We start from the raw sequence: 21,990 nt of genomic DNA, 5'->3' as shown, positions 1-21,990 counted from the left end.
ATAGATAAGCAGACGATAGACAGACAGACAAACACATAGATAGACAGACAGACAGATATGTGAAATATGAAAGCCTTTTGCCACAGAAATGCCAGTTGCATCACACAGGACGGACGTGGTGCGGATCAAAGTGGAAACAAGGTGTCCTGATCTCTGTTCCAAACAGGATTTAGTGTGAAGGATATGACAGAAATGCCACACACTCAGATCCATGTGCAGCTCTGTAACACCGGCCATACCTACTGTGTGACTTAATCACATTACACCCAACAAACATTCCTCTTTTCCAAGAACAAACTAAGATAGATCATCAAACTGCATCCTTCTCCTTATAAGGCCATAGCTTTAAATTAATGCACCGTAAAGAAAGGATGTTTGAATCATGAGTTTCTCCGGGACCTCTGACCTCTGAAAAAAGACAGAGACACATTCTCTGTTCTGCCTCAGTGCATGTGGGCGCCAGCTGAGCTGAGAGTGCGATTGTCTGAAACACTCCGAGCTGGATTCGGCACAGCACGGCCCGTCCTTTTGCCATTTAAGGACTTTTGAGGGATGCTTGCATCACCCTGCAAGAGTCTTTTGACCTGAACAGACAAAGATAGTAGGAAATGAAAACTGTATAGACAAATTCCTCTTTTTGTCTTTAAATAAAACATTAGCGTACATGTAGATTTCTTTCAAGTCACTTTAGACCTAATAAGTGTGTATTCGTAGTAGTTTCTGTCATGTAAACATTAACGTTTCAATAAAACATGAACCTTTTAGGGATAATTTATCTAATTACCAGTTTTTGTGTTTTTGAAAGAAGTCTCCTGCATTCATTTTCTCAAAAATACAGTAAAAACAGCAACATTGTAACACTGAAATATTATTAACTATTAATATTTTTATTAAAATATATATATATTTTAAATATACTATATTCATGTGATGCAAAGCTGAATTACTTCAGTCTTTAGTCTCACAAAATCCCTCAGAAATTATTCTAATATGCTGATTTGCTGCTCAAGAAACATTTCTCATTATTATCAATATAAAAAAAAACGCTCCTTTCTGCTTGATATTTTTGTGGAATTGATTACTTTTTTTTCAGGTTTCTTTGATGAGTAAAAACTTTAATGAACAGTATTTATTTGAAATTTTCTGTGACATTATATATTCTTCTACTTCCACTTTTGATTAATTTAATGCATCCTTGCTGGCTAAATTAGGTAATATTAGTTTATTATAAGATATTACAAAGAAACGTGCAGCATTTTGTCCAAGAAATTAATTTAATTTATCTTAAATCTCATTTTGTAAAAAAAAAAAAAAAAGGTGAATCGAACCGAATTGTGAAATCAAAATCATGAATCGAACTGAATCTTGAGTTGAATGAATCATTAAATCCCTATTTTTCTCTTTTTTTTTGGTCTGATGTCACATGGACTTATTAAACAATGTCCTTACTATGTTTCTGAGCCTTGATCATGTTAGGATCCTTGTTGTCTATGGAGGATCAGAGAGCTCTCGGAATGCATCCAAAATATATTCATTTCTGAAGATGAACGACGGTCTTTTTTGGATGAACTATCCCTTTAAGACTAGCTGCCATGGAAAACAACCAATACATACAGTTTTTAGTTATACAAAACGTCTAATAGGACAATGCTGTGACAAATCAAAATCAAGTATTCCAGAGAGCTGTGTAATAAAGCAAACTGAAATAATTAAGTATGATGTAAGATGCATTAGTGTTCATTAGTGTAACGGAAGGCTGTTGTTTACAAGTGTTATATAATTCTCTGATGAATCATGCTATTAGTAGAGTGACGTAGCCTACTGTTCTGGCTAATTTCACACTTACGGGATTTCAGCTTCTGGGTTGACTATTGCTATCGCTAGATCGCACCCTGGATTATCTTTCATAAAAGACAAATAACACTTCTGTCATCTCTCAGTGATGTCATGTACAGTAGCATATTATAAAAAACACTACTATTACTATTAGTAGTATATATTGCTGTTGCACATTTCATAGTTGCTCTTCTTACTGAAGATTAATGCAAAGACGGCAATTAATGTATGTTGTAAGTGGACTGTGTTAGTTTCATTTTAATTGGTGAATATTTGCTATAATATCGGCTCTATGCCTGTTTGTGAGTGGCTAATATGTTTCTGGTATATATCTGGCAACATTATTTTAAGCCTATTGCAGTGAGTAACGTTTCATTTATTAAACAAGCATGTTGCAAGACGTTCCCATTTATATTCCAGGATTACAACACCACGATTGTGAAAGAGTGATTCAATGTATGCACTCTAAAAATAAAAATTGAGAAAAAAAAAAAGGTCACAATGTAGTGTATTAATTTGAATGATTTTTTTTGTTGTTGTTGTATTTATTTAATTGTTTTAGTACAGATGTGTAAGTTTGTTAAAACAATGCACACCAGAATCAAAGCTTAAGGTGTGTAATTAGAGTATATATATTTAGAAAGTATCAGAGTATATATATTATTTAAATAAATGCTTACGGATGCGAAAAAATACTGAATCTGTATTTCTGTTAATGACGCGACAGCTGGTGACTAACACCACCCGCGGTAAATTTGAGCAGAGTCTGAGTGTTCGTATAAACTACCAACAAATACAAATGAATTTCTTTGTAGATGATATAACAGCAACTTTGAAAAGAGACATATCAGAAAAGGCAAGAAGTGATATTTGAGAGCACAGTTTTACAAATGTAATAGCGGCAGACCCGTAGCGGAACTAACTCTACCCAGCGGTGACGTAATCATAGACCTACTCATGCACGAAATCGGCTCATTACAGACACTGTAATGAATAAATGCATACCTCAGAGTGTGTTAAAGGGTTCATCGGATGCTACATGGACTTTTACAAGTTGTTTGAACTGAAATATGTGTTGGCAATGTGTGTACACAACCACCCTGTAATGATGAAATTCCACCTAGTGTGTGTTTTTTTTTTTTATCTACTAAAATCTTTACCTTTTTCAAATCGAACCGATCTCAGATGCCTGCCTGTCTGTGTGACATTACAAAAACAGGCCCCTCCCATGATAGTTTGATTGACAGTAACGTTTCAACACAGTCTGGACTGGCGTCTTATTTAAGACCCGCCCTGAGTGAGCTGTCATTAGTATCAGTATCTACATAAATGTGTCTATGTAAGCACGAATCATTCGTGATCCAGCTTCACACCTCTAGAAGAAGTGAGTATAAGGTTTTTAAAATAATCTTTGCAAATGGCCTATCCTAATAATGTACTAATTAACAAGTTTCATGGTGAATGCGGCTAAAGTAAACAGTCTCTCTGAGAGTGGCTAGATGGGCGGGGTCAGCAGAGTTCATCAACATTTAAAGGAAAATGCTTATGCTACAAAACGGATTGCTCTGAAAAAGAGCTGTTTTTGACAGGGTAAAAAAGGTGTTTTTAACACTACCATAGAGAAACTTCAGCCAAATTATGCTACAGACTTTTCATTAAGACTCAAAAGAATCATATCAACTGGGCATCTGATGACCTCTTTAAAAATGCAAGAGGGTGCCCGGCTTTTTAAGCCAACGAGCTCTATATTGCGGTCCATGGCGAGACCCCCTCAAAATCTGGCAACATGTAGGCTTCTGATGACATGCTCAGTAGTGGAGTTAACACCGTCAATCTGCACAAGGTCTGTCTGCATTGTACGCGACATTGTCAGTGCATTATAAATAGAACAAGGCATCAGTTTACTGTCAGGGATATGTCATATCATGCCGCATCCAATGTAGACTGCGTCACTGATTATAATAGTTATTTATCAATTGTGGTAATCTGCAAAAAAATGTTTGTCTATACATCAGTGGTTCCCAACCTTGGTCCTTGAGGCACCCCAACACTGCACATTTTGCATGTATTCTTTCTATGAAACATCAATTTAAGGTCATGGAGTCTCTATTAATTAGCTGATGACCATAAATCAGGTGTGTTTGATTAAGTGTTGGGGTGCCTCCAGGAACAGGGTTGGGAACCACTGGTCTAGATAAACAGCTTTATTCTTTAAATTAGACTCGTGTATGATAATCTGTCCAATCTGGCAACACTGTTAGAGTCTCCATGTCCTAAAACTTAATCATCCAGGATGTCTGGAACTGACTAGCATTTCAAATAAAAATAAACATTTGACCATACTAAGTATAGCTGCTCCTATTTCAGAAACCAGACTAAATGTACTTTCAATCAGTAACAAAAATAAAGGTATTTTATAGGTTGTTTTCAAACTTAACTGTGGCAAGCTGTTCATTACCAGAGACATATTCATATTCATCCCTCGCTGTGTAGTTGAAGTGTTTACAGTAACCACAACAGGCTTTACTGTGAATAAACAGTTAAAATATGCAATTAATCACCCTAACGTGTTAGTATGAGACCGGACCTGACAAAATCACTTAGCAATCGTGTGATGTCATGACCAGTTAAAAAATAAATCTTTTTTTTTTTTTTTCTTTTGCTTAAGATGTGATGTAACCATCTGTGAAAGACTGTTTACAATAGTTCTTCAAATTCAACCAGGAGAAATGCATTGCTAACTTACAAACAGACGTTCCTCCATCTAGAAAAGTAATCCTGCCTCAATAAGTTTTTTTAAACTGTGGATCATGAAATATGAGCCTCACAGCTCCACTTTAAAGCCTTTCTGGCCTTTTAGCTGTTTTTTGCTGTAAGCCTGTTTCCTGTTCATTTATTATACAAACTGAGTGCTTACTTCTGCTGCAGGTCCAGCAGGCTCTGCTCAGCTCTCTGAAGCCCATCGAGGTCCTTCATCATCTTGCCAATGTGGTCCCTAGAATTCCGGTTCTGGATGTAGGCAAACCAGCAGCCCCCAACTCCAATGATGATAGACACCACCAGCATCAAGTCCTTCAAGTGACTGTGTTTGCTCACTGCCAGAAAGAGCAAAAAAAACAACAACACTTGAGTAACAATAAAGATGATTGTCCACCTTACAATTCTGTCATCATTTGCTCACTATCATGTTGTTCATAAAACACTAGGCAGGTTTAGCTGAATGTTGATGTTGCTCTTTTCTGTAAAATGAAAGCACCTATTAAACATGGACATCATATTATAATCTCAGTTTGTTTTTTACAATCTGTGTCTTTGACATTTTCTCTTTTCAGTTCAAAAGTTTGCGGTTGTTAAGAATTTTTTCATCAGGGCCTCATTTATTTGATCTAAAACAAAATAAAACAGTAATATTGTGAAATATTTGAAAAGTAGTTAGTAAAAATAGTTTTCTTAGTTAATATATTTTAAAATGTGATTTATTCCTGTGGAGGCAAAGCTGAATTTTCAGCATCATTACTCCAGTCTTCAGTGTCACACATCTTTCAGAAGCCATACTAATATGACGATGTGCTCAATTAATATTTCTTATAACTATCAAGGCTAAAAAACAATAGAGCTGCTTAATATTTTATGATGATTCAATGATAAACAGTTAAAAAATATATTTGTATTATTTTAATGAACTGCTGAATAAAGGTATTCATTTCTTTAAATAACAGTGACAGTAGTGTAAGAATGAATGTACAGTGCTGTATGCAGTACATCTAGTGATGTCATCTGCGAATTATGACTCTTTTTCAACACGCATTCCATTCGTGACCCCAGCTGACCCTGACATGGTCGAGGCAAATGAGTGTTTTCTTTCCAATGCTAACATCCATTTTCAATGTTGTTTTTCATACCAAAATAAAACAGTTAAAGTATTTGACTAATGGGTCAAGAATGCTTTCATCATGTCGACCAAAAAATGTTATATATTGCAGTTGAACATGACAGATAAAATAATCTTATTCATTATTCTTTTCAAAAAAATATTCTTTTCAAAACATGACTTTACCAGGATATGCAAGTGTGGACTGACTTGCCCTTCTATGAACTTACAAAATCACAAGCACAAGAGTATGAAGAAGGTAAATGGAAAAGTGCCAAGGATTTTTTTGGCAGGAGTAATCCATCAAAGGATCTGCTCAGGCGGGTCTGCTCCTGTCTCTACAACTCCAGTCTAACATATGTGGCTGTTGCACATTTAAAAAACAATGTACAGACTGCTTTTAGCAAGAACAGTAATAGAAACAACTAGTAATCTACTTAGAAAAAGTTCCAGTTAGGATCTAACCATGCAGAACGTATATACACATCAGCAGTTCTCTACTATCACATCTATCTTAATCTGTTTTGCATGCAAAAATGGTGGCAATAAATAACTCCAGAGAGGTGTTCCCCACAACGGTGGTGGCATCAGCTGCGTAATGAGAGGATTTGGATGACTGGATTAGCAGGAGCTATTTCCATCTGCGATTTCACTGCTCACATCCTCCCAGGAAAATGGCAGGTGACAGGACATGTTACGGTGCCAAAAGTCTTTGAGAGTGGACGGTGTTGAATCCTTCAACCTTGACGCTCACCCATCCTAACCGGCTCAGGTTAAATCTCCTGTGGGTTTGCTAAAGCCGCCACATGATGAACTTCCGTCTTGGATTTCCTTTTCACTAGTGTTTGATGAAAGAGCTCTATGAATGTATTTAAAGGAGTGTTTTGTTTGCATACATAATCTTTGACCAGGTCTAGGGATTTTGGATGGCAGAGCGTCCTCATTTCTTTATGTGTAAGTGCTAAAGCTAAAAATTTTAAACAGACACTAGGCGGATTTTCCATTAGTGAACACCATGAGACACTTTTGTAAGATTGTCTGGAAGAGTGAGGAACCTTTTAGCGTGGCTATTTACCGTGGACAGTATAAACCGTGACAGGAGAGGCAAATAACTGCCATAGCTGAGATTATTAAGAGGCTTTGGACGGAATCTCGAACCGGGAGGGATCAACCAATCGGCGACAAACCAAATTCACATACGCACTGGTATATTTATACAGTATACGAACTGATTACATCAAATACCTTAAATTAGTTTGACTTTACAAAAAACACAAAGCTACAACAAATTGTAAAATATTGTTAACCAAACAAAAATCAAATGAACAAATAAAAAGTCATCCAGTTTTATTTCAAAAAGAGAGTAAGACTTTGGCTAGTGAACTACTTCCTAGCAATCACTCAGCACAAGGGTGTTTATGGATCATTATTTTAATGATGTACTGACTACCTTTCTGGGCCTTGAATTATGTCAGTTATGTTGCTGTCTATGCAGGGTCAGAAAGCTCTCGGATTTCACCAAAAAATATCTTAATTTGTGTTCAGAAGATAAAACGCAGGTCTTACAGGTTTGAAACAACTTGAGGGTGAGTAATTAAATACAGAATTTTCATTTTTGGGTGAACTATCCCTTTAAGATGTTGTGTCTAATGCCATTACAAAAGCACTTTTGGCACCACCAACATATTAAACAGGTTTGACTCTGGCTGATGTTCTACGGTAAAGACATCCACATGAACTGTCAATCACATGAATGCACTCAAACTATTCCAGGTCTCTCACCTTTTTATTGATAACATTTGTCCAATCATCCCTCGCTTCTCTGTTTGACCAGCTTTACTTAAGTATCACGCTTTAACGGTTGACATTAATGGGACATATCTCTTCTGACTGGCTCTTGTACTACAATAAGTCTGGCTATTTTCAGATGCAGAATATATTTGCTCATGAGAAAAGAAAACAGACTAAACCTTCCCTTGATTTCAGCACGTAATGAGCAATAAATAGTTACAGCAGTCTGGCCTTCATCCAGAGAACCTTCTGCAAACATCAATCCAGAAAAACGTGTTATGTCTCAAAGAACATTTCCAAGCTAGTGTTTTTCTAAAACAGGAAGTAGAATTAAGAAAAGGCATTGGCTATTTGAACTAAGTTTAAACAGCGATGGATGCTATTTACACTAAGTGCAATAGTTAAAATAACTGCATTTTCTGCTATTTATGCTACTTATTGCAAATAGTTCCAATTATAGTACATTATAAAACAGTATGCAATAATAAATTGAGTGTACATTTTCATTTTAATTCAAATTATTAAATGGGTGCCACCTTATTGGGACAATAAAGCCATCGGTACTCCTACCCTAACCCTACCAGATACTATATTTTCAACCTTATTTCCTTAATTTTCATTGAATTTAAATGTTTTTCTGATGTGATTTGAAATTTGAAAAAGCAGATTCGAACTCAATCTGATTCGATCGCGTCACGACACACACTTTACCATCTGCTTCACTGGAGATGACGACTGTTAACTGTCTATTGTAATGTTGACTAGCCAAATCACACATTGGTGGCAAGAGTTAGTGAAAATAGCCTGAGCGGACTAGGTGGGCTGTTTGCACTGAGTGTAAATAGACACTCTGTTAAGAAAATGGTTTCATTAATTTAGCAGAAAGATAATGCAAATAACCCACCCCCCCTCAGAAGACCCCAGATGATTTTAACTCTGAACAATCGGTACGTAGAACTACAGCCGCAAATTCATCGCAAATTAATCGCAACATATAATCATTGCAGATAATAGTTTTCACTGTCTGATTACATGCAATTTGTAACTAACTGAATGATCCTTACTGTACATTTCTGCCATAGTCACCATTAATAACCTACTCCTAAATATAATGTAGAAACTGTATATTTTCTGTAAAGCTGCTTTGCAACGATTGGTATTGTGAAAAGCGCTATATAAATAAAATTGAATTGAACTGAATCGAAAATAATTCTACTTCTGGAAGCCAGTCAGTCTAAACAGCATTTCAGTTGAACTTAAACAACAAAATGAACAAAAATAGTGATTCTTCTATTAATATCTGTGTAATGATGCAACTCTAATATGATTAATGGAAAGTTCAGATGAATCAAACTTATCAATGCCGACAAACTGATTAATTCAAATGGACAGTTTTAACTGATTCACAATAATGAATTGATCTTAAAAACTCTTGCCAATAAATCAGAATTCATTCAAATGAACGTTTTAAAATGATTAAGATAAATGAATTAAATATAAATTCTTGTCAATAAGAATTAATTCATTAAAAGAAATTATGTGATCTTTCCAAGACTTGCAGATGTATCTAAATTAATTAATTAATTAATGAATTGGAATGGACAGTTTACAGAAATTAATCTTACAAAATTACACCCTTGAATCAGAAATGATTGATTCAAATGGAGAGCTTCAAAAGGATTCACAGAAATGAATCAAACTTATTGCCAATAAATTAATCTTTTAATCTGAATGGTCAGTTTGAACTGATTCACGGAAATGAATCAAACTTACCAACATTTGCCAATGATTCAGAAAAGATTAATTTAAATGGACGGTAATCAAACTCATTCATTGAAATTAATCAAACTTACTAATGCCAAAAAAAATCAGAATTGATTAATTTAAATGGACAGTTAATTTAAATGACCAACTCTTGCCAATGAATTTGAATTTTTTCATTCAAGTGGACAGTTTCAGCTGAATCAATATTACTTAATTCTGTCTACTTTTGCTACCTGATTTGAAATCAAAGACACTATTTAAACATCTCAAACTCTCAAGTCATGAGACAAAATATACAATATAATATATAACCACAAATATATGCTACTCACTTGGAGATCCAAAAAGCACTGTGTCCAGAGCCTTCAGCTGTAGTTTCTGTGCATGACTGCGGTCTGGTATCTTGAGCACGGACAGAAGCAGGGTGGCATTTTTCACAGCAAGTCTGCGAATGGAACCATCTTGATCACCGAATTCACTTCAGTCCAAAAAGCTGAAAAATTAACTGTAGAGATGATAACTATAAGCTTCCTCACCTGGGCAGAGCTTTTCCACTGATGTCATTCTTCCTGAAGGAATCAACATACTGAGGTAACTCCACACATTTGATGAGCCACTTTTCAGCTTCCTCTACTGTCCAGCTATACACTACAGACAAAAATATTGTTAAGTGCCACTAGTGGTTTAGGGTGCAAGAGGACACTGAGAATATTGCCATGGAAGTTATACTGAACAAATGATGGAAGATTGATGCTTTCAGTTCCACAAACATAATGCTTTCACTTCTGCATTTCAGGTAAGGTGGTGTGGGTTTATAATGTCGACTATCTGGGATGATTTTGAAATGACTCTTAAATGGTTAAATGCTTTGTACTTCAATAATTAGCCTGATGAGATGTGTGCAAACCTTCAGAGGCCTTCCAGGAATTCCACATGTCCTCCACCGTGATCAGCATATCTGCTCTATGGAAGCTGTTCTGTTTTCCTTTAGGGTCGTGGTACTTTAAGTCTTCCCTTAGAAACTGTTTAAAGGAAAACAAAGACTGGATGTTAGAATTATCTGATGTAGTGGATCTCATCTGATGGGTTGCGACCCAAAAATGGGACACACCTTGTTCTGACAGGGTCACATGCATCTGATAAAAAAAAATTGTGAATGCAACTATATAAACATGTTTATTAAGTACTGCAAAAATAATAAGCATAACAATTTTCAAAAGCATAGAGAAAAATCCAGCACCTAGATCTTAGCAATAAAACAGTAACATGCTAGTCTAGTCTAGTCTTGATTGATTGTGCTTCTAGAAGACATTTCTTTTTACAGCACTGTGTATTTGCATAAGTCAACATTAGGCAAGAGACGTAAAGCCACAGCAAACAGTTGATTAACTTGTAATGTTTGTCTTGGCCTGTTCCAGATCCAGTAGTTCTACTGTGGAGCCTGAGTTTTAACTGGGTCCAGTCTCTACATGGTCCCTCAGATCAGCTCTGACTGTGGTAAAGGTTACACTCACAGGACTGTCTATGGCCTTGGGCAGGCTGCTGTCGGTCAGCAGTAATACTGTTTACTCAGAGTGCTCAGATGTGACATTCTCATGAAAAAGGAATCGCTTTGGGTGATTCAGAGAGAATACAGAGTGCTTTTTATAGCCTACGTTCATAACCCATAATCATGGCGAATCATTTTTGTTTGCATGCAAAAGTGTCATATCCATCAAACTGATGGTGACAAGCAGATCCAAACATGGATTTTGAATTTCATTTTTCCCCAAAATAAAGAAGAGTTTGTATCTTTGATAATTAGGTTCCATGAAAAAGATTTTGTACCAACACATTGTACCAAAGTGTCTGAAATGTAGTGACAGCAGAAATTCATCTAAATTGAGTGCAATCGAGTCACACTTTCCAAAGGTCATTTGCTTTAAACATGCAATTCCACCCACCTATCACAAAGTACTATGACTATAACTACTATGAGTTATGTAAAAAAAAAAAAAAAAAACTTACCAAAAATTCATAATCACTACTCAAAAGTTTGGGGTGAGTACAATTTGAAAGCAAACATTGTTTTTTTTAAATAATTTATCTTTTATGCTCACAAAGCCTGCATTTATTATATTTTAAAATTACAGTACAAAGAGTACTTTTGTAAGATATTACCCACTAAAAATACTTTAATAATGTATATTTTAAAATGTAATTTATTCCAGTTATGGCAAAGCTAAATTTTCAGAGATCATTCTAAAATGCAGATTTGGGGGCTCAAGAAACATGTATTATTATCAAAGATTAAAAAATTTTGTTTTTTAGTATTTATTTACTATTTTTAGTATTCATGTGTTTAAAAAAAAGTATCAGACCCCAAAAGTTAAAAAAGGTTTTAATCTATACATTTACTATGTAAAATGATGTATAATAAAAAAAAAATACATATTCCCCATTTAAAAATGTACCGTTGACAGATGAAAAACCCCTATAACAATGTGTAATGTATGTTCTTCTTCTCAGTAAATTTGGCAACACACCAGACACTACAGCTGTACACTGCAAGCCAGTATGTTGTACTTCACTGTACTGCTGTCAAGTATTTGTAAAATGCTTTTGACAAAACATATTTTGAAGTAGCTTTACAGAGATCTATGTCTTTAGTAGGCCAGCCAAAAGCCACTGAGTCCTTTCAAGCAAGCACTTGTTTGTAAATTGGGCACTGTGCAGCAAAGTCACAACCTCTCAACAAAGCAGACCACAAAACCACACACAAATGCTGCAGCCCTCACCCCATCTGTCTCTGTCACGTCCACGCTGCCGTCTGCATCATCGTCCATATCTTTATGAATGCTGCGGATGGCCTCGAAACTTAGCAGAGAGTTTTCATCATGGCAAAGAAGCTCATCGATACCACACAGTTCTGAAGAAAGAGAAAAAACAATATATAAGACAAGACCATTTTTTATTGTTATGTTACAAAACCTAGTAAGCTACCAGAGGGATCATTTTAAGCAACATGACCACTGTAGCACAAGGCAGCCATATTAACTGCCACCCAAAATATTGACTGAATGTATTCAGAGAATGCAATACCAGATTTCAGTATGTGAAACTTAATGAAAGATACATCCAAGACAGCAGACAAGTTAAGAGAAATACAATTATTAAAACAAACTTATATTTTTCAGCTTTGACAGCCTTCATATATTTTCCCACAGACATTTTTAAAAGGTCTAAATATATAGTATAACCAACGTTAAAAAGTTATATGGTGTGAACCAAGCCAACTATCTATGAGATTAATCACGACATTGCTCTGATTTGAAGCAAAATATAATTTCTATAATGACAATGCTCTGAACATTTAAGCATGGTACAGTATATGACATTGTTAAATTAGCAAAAATTTGTTGTATGTGCATATGAGGCACTGATGAAATCATTGTATTGTTTTCCCAACTTTTGCTCTGTAAGTTATGGTCATACAAATGCTGGTTTGTCATACAGCTAGAAGCAAAACATCATTCAAAACTGTAAAGCTTTTGTAAAATAAAGAAAACTGCTTTATGCTGTCTGTTTTTTTTTCTCTGAACTTCAGAGTGCATTAAAATAATTTTCTTTAATTTTGTTAATCTGTAAATGATTTAAGTGAAATATATTTTGTGTACAGGCCTATATATTCCTTTTTCTGTGGCCTATATAGTTTTATTTTGTTTATTCTGTTCAGAGAAACGCCGCAGGTGCATGATGTGCCCTTGTGTGAATCTGTGTTCTACACTGGTTTCAAACAAAAAGCTGCATATTACCTGCTTTCACTGATGCTTGGCGGTCCATGACATATCATCAGATAAACGCTAATTGCCATTGCAACTTACCTTTGATGAATTAGCTGAGAGCGGGCATTTCACTAGTTGAAGAGTCATGTCAGAGTGATGTCTGCATATGGCCATACTATGCCATCTGACAAACTATATTTTGTACACTTTTTGTTTTGTTTTGGCAAGCATTTAATTATTTTGCCCAGAGAAAAACATTGGATTATGCAACAGATAATGCAACTCGTTGTCTCCCTTTTCATGCTATTTTCACATAAATAATCAAAGCGAAACAGCGAAATAATCAAAAATCGGCTGAACGGTGCATCCCTAGTATCTGTCATTTGACGAGCAAAAATGCCAACTGTACTTGTCTATAGAGTTTAGAAACTAAGTAGGGATAAGGAACTGATCACTTAGCGATGATGTACAGCTGAAAACTGAGCAAACATCAGTGCCTTTGTAAGGGTCCAGTGTTTGAGCTCACTGTAACAGGAGAGTTCAATTTGAGGGTGACGCTCACACAGTTGGTAACATATCCACATAAGAGCCATGGAGTGACTTTTAAACAATTTATAGATGGAGAGGCACAGCACAGCTGCTGAGGTATTGTAGATATTGCTGCTTTGTGGTGGTCTGTTAACCTTTGTCTCACAGAATTAAAGGACTTGATTATGGAGCAGGTATTAACTTAAGAAATCATCCATTCCAAGCTATTTTTTTTTTTCATGATTAAATGGTGTTCTTTCAGGCTGATCCATTTCGATAAAAGAGGCTTTTAAGGTCAAAAGATCTGCACAGCTATTTTTTGTCCCCATTTCACAGAAGGTGAAACACAACAGTGTCTGTGCAAAACCACTAAAACAAACATGCCACAACCACACCTCTTTAAAAAGCACATGTCATCACACATACACATTAGCACTCACTGTGTTTCTGCATGTTAAGAAACATAATGACTCCACAGAAATGTTGACACCACATCCAGTTTAGCTTGCTAACTAAACTGAGCTAACCAGACCCAGATCAAGCAGTCACATGTGCAATGGGTACAAGTCAAGTTAATGGGATAGATTAAACAATTTAAGAAGCAAGACAGACCGATTTGCCATTGGTTTTAATTGAGAAAGAGGCATCAGATATGCATGAGAATAAACAACAAAGTAGAGGATCCCAGGAATTTCCTCACATATTATCCCTGAAATCCCTGTATGCATTCCCTCCACCCGATTCACTTATGATTTCATCTGACATACAGCCAGATTCAGTTCACTCCCCATAAAGTTCTGTTATCATTTCTGTCATCACCAAACTCTTCTGTGGAACACAAAGTATTTCCTGTATCTTATCTTTAAGACACAAGCCTGGCTACATGCAGGTTTTGCTAAACTTTATTTTTAAACCATGTTGTCGTGAAACTTATAAACTCAAGCAAATCCAGAAACTATTCTTATCTCAGACGCAAACTATAACAAACTACTAACTTCTAAACAGACACAAATGCTCAGTCAATGACATTAAACATCAGTGTACAAAGTGCATTGGACTGTAGAAAGCCAGTAAGGTCAACATTTTAGAGTTTTTTTATGAAAGGTTATTTGGATCTTTTTTAATGAGTTTTACAAATTTCTATTGAAAAGCCATATTGTTTGGATTGACATGACTTGTGTAAATTATGACAGAAATTTATTTTATGGGTGAACTTCCCCTTGAACAGCCAGGACACATTGAAGCAAGCTGCTGTTAGAATTTGTTAAAATCCTAGAGGCAACGAATGTCTCGTTTAAGACAATCAATTTCCAAAATTTCTGTTCCTGTATCTCTGGTTAGAGCATTACTTCATAAGAAAATGGGGGAAATTGTGAGGCCTAGGATCAGGAGAGAAGAGGAAACAAATGGAGGGAGGTTTGGTCTGCTTCACTTGATTGTGGGGATCTTTAAAAAGATCTGAGAGGACTGTCAGATTTTGTGGAGACTTGAGCATTTACAGAGCTGTTGTAAAAAGACCCTTCAATATTGTCCTATATGACCCAGCTGCATGAAGTCACACACACGTCAAGATCAGACGGGTCTTTACACAATACACACTAGAGGTTTGAATAGTTATACATAGCATTGGATCAAATATTACTGTGTGGTAATGCTGAAAACATTATGGTTAACATTGTTTTTATATTTAATGTAGTAATTTGGGTTCAATACATGTCAAGATCAACCGATAATGTTGATTACCACAAAAATAAATTTTGACTCATACATTGTGAAGAGTGGGGCGCGGCCGAGAGCCGTGGGAACGGGGCGAGGCCTGTGGAGTGATTTGAAATTAGCGACACCTGCTCGACCCACCGGTCTCGAGTCCCTTGGAGGACATGGAAGGATATAAAACAGGAGCGACGACGAGAGAGGACTAGGCCTGGATTGTTTTAACACAGAGGGAGTGTCAGCCACATTAAAAAGTTAACAGCTTGAGTCATTTGTGGATTAACGCTTATGCGAACCGTTTCAAACGATTCAGTTCGATTCGGTGAACTAGTTGAAAAAGTTCCGGTTACATCGAATGATTCGTTCGTGAACCAGATATCACTACACTTCAGTGTTTTGAAATCTCACAACAGACACGGAAGAGAAGACAATGCTTAAAGTTGTAGTTTTTGCTATTTTTGGACCAAAATGTATTTTCGATGCTCCAAAAAATTCTAACCGACCCTCTGATGTCACATGGACTATTTTCATGATGTTTTTCTTACCTTTCTGGACATGGACAGTATACCATACACACAGTTTCAATGGAGGGACTGAGAGCTCTCGGACTAAATCTAAAATATCTTAAACTGTGTTACGAAGATAAACGGAGGTCTCACATGTTTGGAACAGCATAAGGGTGAGTTATTAATGACATAATTTTGATTATTGGGTGAACTAACCCTTTAAGATGCTCAGGTTATTATTAGTACAGCCACAAGTCATAAATAATAGGCGAATTAACAAGATTTTAGTGTGAAAATTAACTTTTTCTGTGTAAAGTTACATTAAATAAATTTTACAAGCTGTTGCCATGATAACACAACAGCTAAACCCTAAAGTGATGGGAAAAATTTATTTAAACAGCTTTACAGCTCGAATAATACCGATGTTTTAACAGAAAACTTTTAATGCTTCACATTTCTGCTTTTAAATCCATCAAAACATCAATTTCAGAAAATAAGTCTGAGGTAGAAATTATTTTTGTGGTAATCTTCATTATGCTCAAAGGCTCAGATTGAGCCCGGATTATCAAATGTAATGTGTCATTTTGCATTCCAATAAAACTATCTCCACAGTGGTCCAACTTTGCAGCTCTCAACTCCAAAGGGAGATAACACTAACAGTCTTATTATTCCCACCATTTCCTGAAAAAGGAGAAATGTTCTGGGGAAGGCATTCCATTGGGAGCCGAAACGGCAAGTCCTTTTCTGAAACAGATAAAGCCAGCACAGCCTTGGATGTAATACATGCAATTTAGAGTCTTTTCCAGATGCATGCAAAGAGATCCACCTCAAAGATAGAAGACATGCCCTTTTCGAATTAACCCCAGTGAGGCAGAGGGCCTGGGAAAATACAGTAGGTGATGACCTCTGAAAGCACTTTAAAGGCAGCTTGATTTAAATATTTATTTAAGTAACTTAGTATAAACTTATAACTAGAACAACAGAAAAAGTAACTGAAAACGTCAGTAAGTCTCTAGTCCATTGGGGTGGGGGGGTGGGGGGGGTTCGATTGAATGCATTTGAATGCCTTTAAAAAATGTAATGTTCAATCATGTTTAAATATTCATTCAAATGAAGAATTTAAATAAGTAAGCGGGTATGACCTGCAATATTCTAGATATGTTTAGTAAAGAGCCATACAGGTACTAAATGGGTAAACCATGGCATTTCAAACGAATTTTTTAAATTTTTTCTGACCACAAATTACCACAAGTTTTCTCTATTTATTATTAGTATTAGTTTAATACACACAAGAGGGACAATTAGGTCCACACAAGCTAAAGTTTAGATATTCTACATTGATTAAAAAAAAACTGCGCTGGTATCGGATCGCATCATAATCAGACTTTTCTGGATCTGGTCAGATCAAAAAAATAAAAAATAAATAAAATGGTATCCTTACATCCAAATTCCTCAAGCGTGTGACAGAAATGTTACACCCCTTACCTTACTGTGATGCCGTGTGTCCTGGCGTGGCAAGACAAAAGCAATAAAACTCATTACAAATAAGGCATTTGTTGCATCCAGCAGGGATGAAAATACTGTTTTGTTTGTTTTTGAGTAGACCACAACCTGCCTACTGGTGAAGGTGCATGACAGGACGGGGATCAGTCAGTTAAGTGGAAACTGAACATTAGTGTCAAAGCACAAGAGGACACTTTAATGGACAACAAAGCTTGCGAGGGTGACATACTCCAGCAGTCTTGCCTCATGGGAGGCATTTTAAGTCGCTCTGTGCATTAGCTAAAGGAAACCTCCTGCATTCGGGAAGTCGTGGCCTAGTGGTTAGATAGTTTGACTTCAAACCCTAAGGTTGTGGGTTTGAGTCTTGGCTGTCAATACCTTGACTGAGGTGCCCTTGAGAAAGCACAGAACCCCCAACTGCTCCCTGGGCACTACAGCATAAATGGCTGCATAAATGGCATCTTTTTCGATTTTTAAGACATAAGTGTTCCTTGAATCGATTGTAAAATCGATTTTCCATGTCTAAAAAAAAAAACGTTTCCTTTTTCTATGTCAAATAACAGACGAATGCAAAGAGAGGGCTGGAAACGCACAAGTCAGCAATATTTCTTATTTATCGGCAGTTTCGTGCAGAACAGCAACAGGAGTGCAACATTCTCAAAAAAATATATATGCAGAGGGGACGGCTGCCATAACAAAAGAAAAACATCACTGCAGGCTTCAACCCAGCTGCATTTATGTTTTAGGCAATTCAAAAATCTCCAAGATTATTTTAAATAATGATTCAATCCATTTCTAACAACTGTTCAAAATAATGTAACTTTAAATGGACTTGAGAACAGGCCATGTGTGTTTTTTATTGAACGTAACGGACACTTAGGCTAGGCGGCACTAGGCAGGCTTAAGAAAATGCACCAAAAGGCTAGGACCATTACAAATTTATTGGACAGGAAAACAATTTGATCAACATTTTCGGGGTCCAGAGCAGAGTGTTTTTTATTCACTGTATGTCCAGCTGTTGAGAAGACGCGCTCTGACCGCACTGATGTCCCAGGGACACTCACGTACAGCTGGGCAAAGTGGGGGGATTACCGTTCGCTGTCTTTACATTGACTTAACATTTAAATAATTCGCGCCAGACGCTATATTCGTGTTTGGTGTGAACGCAGAGAGGTCGCTTTCGACATCACTAAGTCTTGTAGGCGCGTAAAATTGCTGGTATTTTCTGTCTAACTTTCGCAACGCATACTGCACTTTCGGAATTCTTTATTTTCTTTTTCTGCTTGTTTGTGAGTTTTGCAACATCTATATTTTTTAATTGTTTAATTCTTTTAAAATTAATAGTGTACATATTTGGTTAAAATCGATTCCCTATTTTCATTTTCGAAACTTTTTTTGGTTGGTCCCTTTTTCTAATGGCCCTTTTCCACGGCATGGTACGGTTCACTTTTGGGGTGTTTTCCACTGGGTGCAGTACTGGGTACCTGGCAATTTTTTTAGTATCACCTTGGATGATGTTCCAAGTGAACCGTCCCATTACCAAAATGATCACTGATTGGCACTGATTGGCTGAGAGAATCGTCACAACCTGCGTCGCTGACCATGCGACACAAACACAACAGAACCGCAGGATTTAAATCAACACAGCCAGTGAAGGATTAAATACAACTGTTTTGAACGAGCAGTACATTTTGGTTGAAAAAATTGCTGTTTCGTGGTCGTTTGAGGAAGTACAGACACTCTCATTGATAGCAGAGGAGCGGGTCCAGCGAGAGCTTGATGGGGCAATGCGGAATGAAAACATTTTTCAGGAGTTGTGGCAGTAGAGGAGGCGCAACTATAACTAAATGTGAATGATCCCACCCACTCTAAAGCGAATTTCAGTGGAAAAGCAAACCGAGCCATACCACGCAGTGGAAAAGTGCAATATTACTTCATTCTCCTTTAAGGAAAATAATAAGATTAGTGTGTTTCTTCATTGGAACAGATTTGGAGAAATTTAGCATTACAGCACTTGTTCACCAAAGATCATCTGTAGTGAATGGGTGCCGTCAGAATGAGAGTCCAAACAGTTGATACAAAATTCTCAATAATCCACAACATTCCAGTCCATTAATAATATCTTGTTGACGGAAAATTTTTGTTAGTAAGAAACAAATCAATCATTAAGGCATTTTAACTTTAACTCATTGCTTCTGGCCAAAATACTAGTCTATAATCCAGAATAATGCTCCTCTGGTGAACAAGTCCATACCCTGCTTTCCCTTCACATTAACATACACTGACATTTGGCTTTTAAATGCTGCTTGATCAGTGCATATTTCTTTTCTGATTTACATGAGACAACTTTTTCAATGGGTTAAACAATGTTTTGGATAGACGACTTGTATTTTATCTCGAAGCAAGATACAAATGCTAAATATGTTTATTACAAAACACACATTTTTGCCTCACAAGATGGTAATTGATGGACTGGATTACTTTTGGATAATTGCAATAATTACCTTTATCAGCTGTTAGGACCCTCATTCTGACGGCACCCATTCACTTCTGAGGATTTATTTGTGAGCAAGTGATGTAATGCTAAATGTCTCCAAATCTGTTCTGAAGGCATAAACTCATCTACATCCTGGATGGCTTAAAGGGATAGATCACCCTCATATCATTCCAAACCTGTAAGACCTTAGTTCATCTTAAGACATCTTTGATCAAATCCGAGAGCTTTCTGACCCTCCATAGACAGCAATGCAACTGCAATGTTCCCAGGTCCAGAAAACGTAGCGAGGACATCAGTAAAATAGTTGATGTGACATCAGTGGTTCAACTGTAAATTTATAAAGCTAAAAGAATACTTTGTGCTCAAATAAAATAATAATAACATAATTTATTCAACAAATCTTCTCCCCGAGTTACCGTCTTCCGCCATTTTGGAGAGTATGCCAGAACTTAATTAATGTAATCAGCGCTGTATATGTTCAGTAGATGGTGCAAGCATGCTGAATGTTAACAATCCTGATTACATCTTACCGGTTCGGAATGACATTCATTTTATTTTTGGGTGAACTATCCCTTTAAGGATGAGTACATTTTGAGCTATTTTTTTGGGGGGGGGGTGAACTTGTTCCTTTAATTCATATGGATATGATTGTGTATGGATTGTGAAAGACATCATCACCCATGAGGACTAAACAAGGGAAGTGCTTTATCTTATCTAGCAGCACACATAAGAACGGTGTATATCATGCCCCATTTCTCAGAGTGGGACATTTCTCTCAACAGCAAACACTGTTCCACTGGGATTATGTAACACATCATATTCACACTATACAAGACACATAAAACAGGGTGATTCAGAGTGATTCAACTGAATGATGATTTCCTACCGGATAATCCATTGGCAGACTGCAGGTGATCTGTCACGCTGGGCTGACCTGCTGCACTCCTCCATAAGAAGCCAAGCCATGCAATGTACATACAGTGTCTGGCCAATCTCAACAGATCCATGTTAAACTTAAAAAAGAGAGAGAGAGAGCATTTAAAAAATACTAATCTGGCATTGTGAAATAATGAAACATTCACTCACATAAACTGTTATGACATAAACACATCGTTGAGTGAGACAGCTAATCTTATTAACTTTTATTACTATCACATCTATTTTTAAGTTACTGGTATTTGTTTTTAATTGCTAGCAAGAAATCCAAACCTAAATAGTATCTTTTTCACTTTCACTAGTAACTATGTCGGTTCTATTAGTACCTATAACGTAGGCTATTTAAGGGTGGCAAAGGTATTACTAGTAAAATTTCTTATTGCACTAGTTACAGTTGTTTTGTTTTAGTTAGAATGGCTGCATTACAGTTTAATTACAAATCCAACTAGGCCTAAGATTACAAATGTAGCCTACTAAATAATTAGGACTACTGCTGTCTATTCAATAAATGCCAGTAAAACTAAAACAGACACTAGTGTATATATGAATGGTTACAAATAACTAGGCAATACATACTAATACTAAACTAGTAAACTGTAATAATCAAAAATACTTTTAATAGATACACCACTGGAATATGAACTGATGAAAAGTCACTAGTGGAAATGAAAAAGATACTGCTGGATTACGCATTAATAATTAGAAAAATATAAAGTACATCATAAACCTAGAAATTGTTTGTTTAAAGGGATGTGTTATCCCGTTAAACACGGTGCCATATGGGTAACGTTAGAGCTGAAGTGTAGCTATAAGAAAACCCCTCCAAACTCAGCTGCACGCTTCAGTCCAGTGACGCGTGGCATGTCACAATCGTTTTGATATATTTACATATTTGGCAGACTTAATCAGATGCTGGCTGATCAAAGTCATCTTACTAGGCCTATATAAAAAAGCGGCAAATATGCCTCTTTTGGTTGTATGCTCAATTTCCGCCTTTGTGTAGCCTATTCGTATCAGATAACGTTACATAGCATACGAAAGCACAAAAGTAACTGTTGCCGTAATGATGCAAATGCACATGTAATCACACTCATCATGTTATTGATTTAAAAATATAAGATTACCTGTCAAAATCCGAAGGGTTGCAAACTGCTCGAGTCGCTCGTGACAAATCAGATGTAAAAGTTTCTTTTGATCTGACTGAGATCCATCAGGCAACCGCTAGCTGTAGGTGTTTAATCTAATCAGCGGGATGTTGTTTTAACTCAGGTGCAAAAATGT

The 21,990-nt window shown here is 36.4% G+C and overlaps 1 protein-coding gene across 2 annotated transcripts in view; it reads right to left on the bottom strand.

Annotated features, from left to right (window-relative positions):
- Nucleotides 1–21,990, bottom strand: part of LOC113038438 (stromal interaction molecule 1-like) — a 47,526-nt gene that overhangs the window by 9,491 nt on the left and 16,045 nt on the right. For both annotated transcript variants that reach the window (XM_026195844.1, XM_026195843.1), the window contains exons 4-9: nt 20,660–20,786; nt 12,040–12,170; nt 10,170–10,284; nt 9,799–9,910; nt 9,595–9,707; nt 4,754–4,931 (exon numbers count right to left, since the gene is read on the bottom strand). In XM_026195844.1, the coding sequence (XP_026051629.1) occupies nt 4,754–4,931; nt 9,595–9,707; nt 9,799–9,910; nt 10,170–10,284; nt 12,040–12,170; nt 20,660–20,786 (776 nt within the window). The remainder of the gene's footprint in view (nt 1–4,753; nt 4,932–9,594; nt 9,708–9,798; nt 9,911–10,169; nt 10,285–12,039; nt 12,171–20,659; nt 20,787–21,990) is intronic.

The sequence above is a fragment of the Carassius auratus genome, chromosome 21 (assembly GCF_003368295.1).
Source record: "Carassius auratus strain Wakin chromosome 21, ASM336829v1, whole genome shotgun sequence".
Lineage (NCBI taxonomy): Eukaryota > Metazoa > Chordata > Actinopteri > Cypriniformes > Cyprinidae > Carassius > Carassius auratus.
The sequence above is the reverse complement of the archived record's forward strand: the minus strand, read 5'-3'. Positions and strand labels throughout refer to the sequence as shown.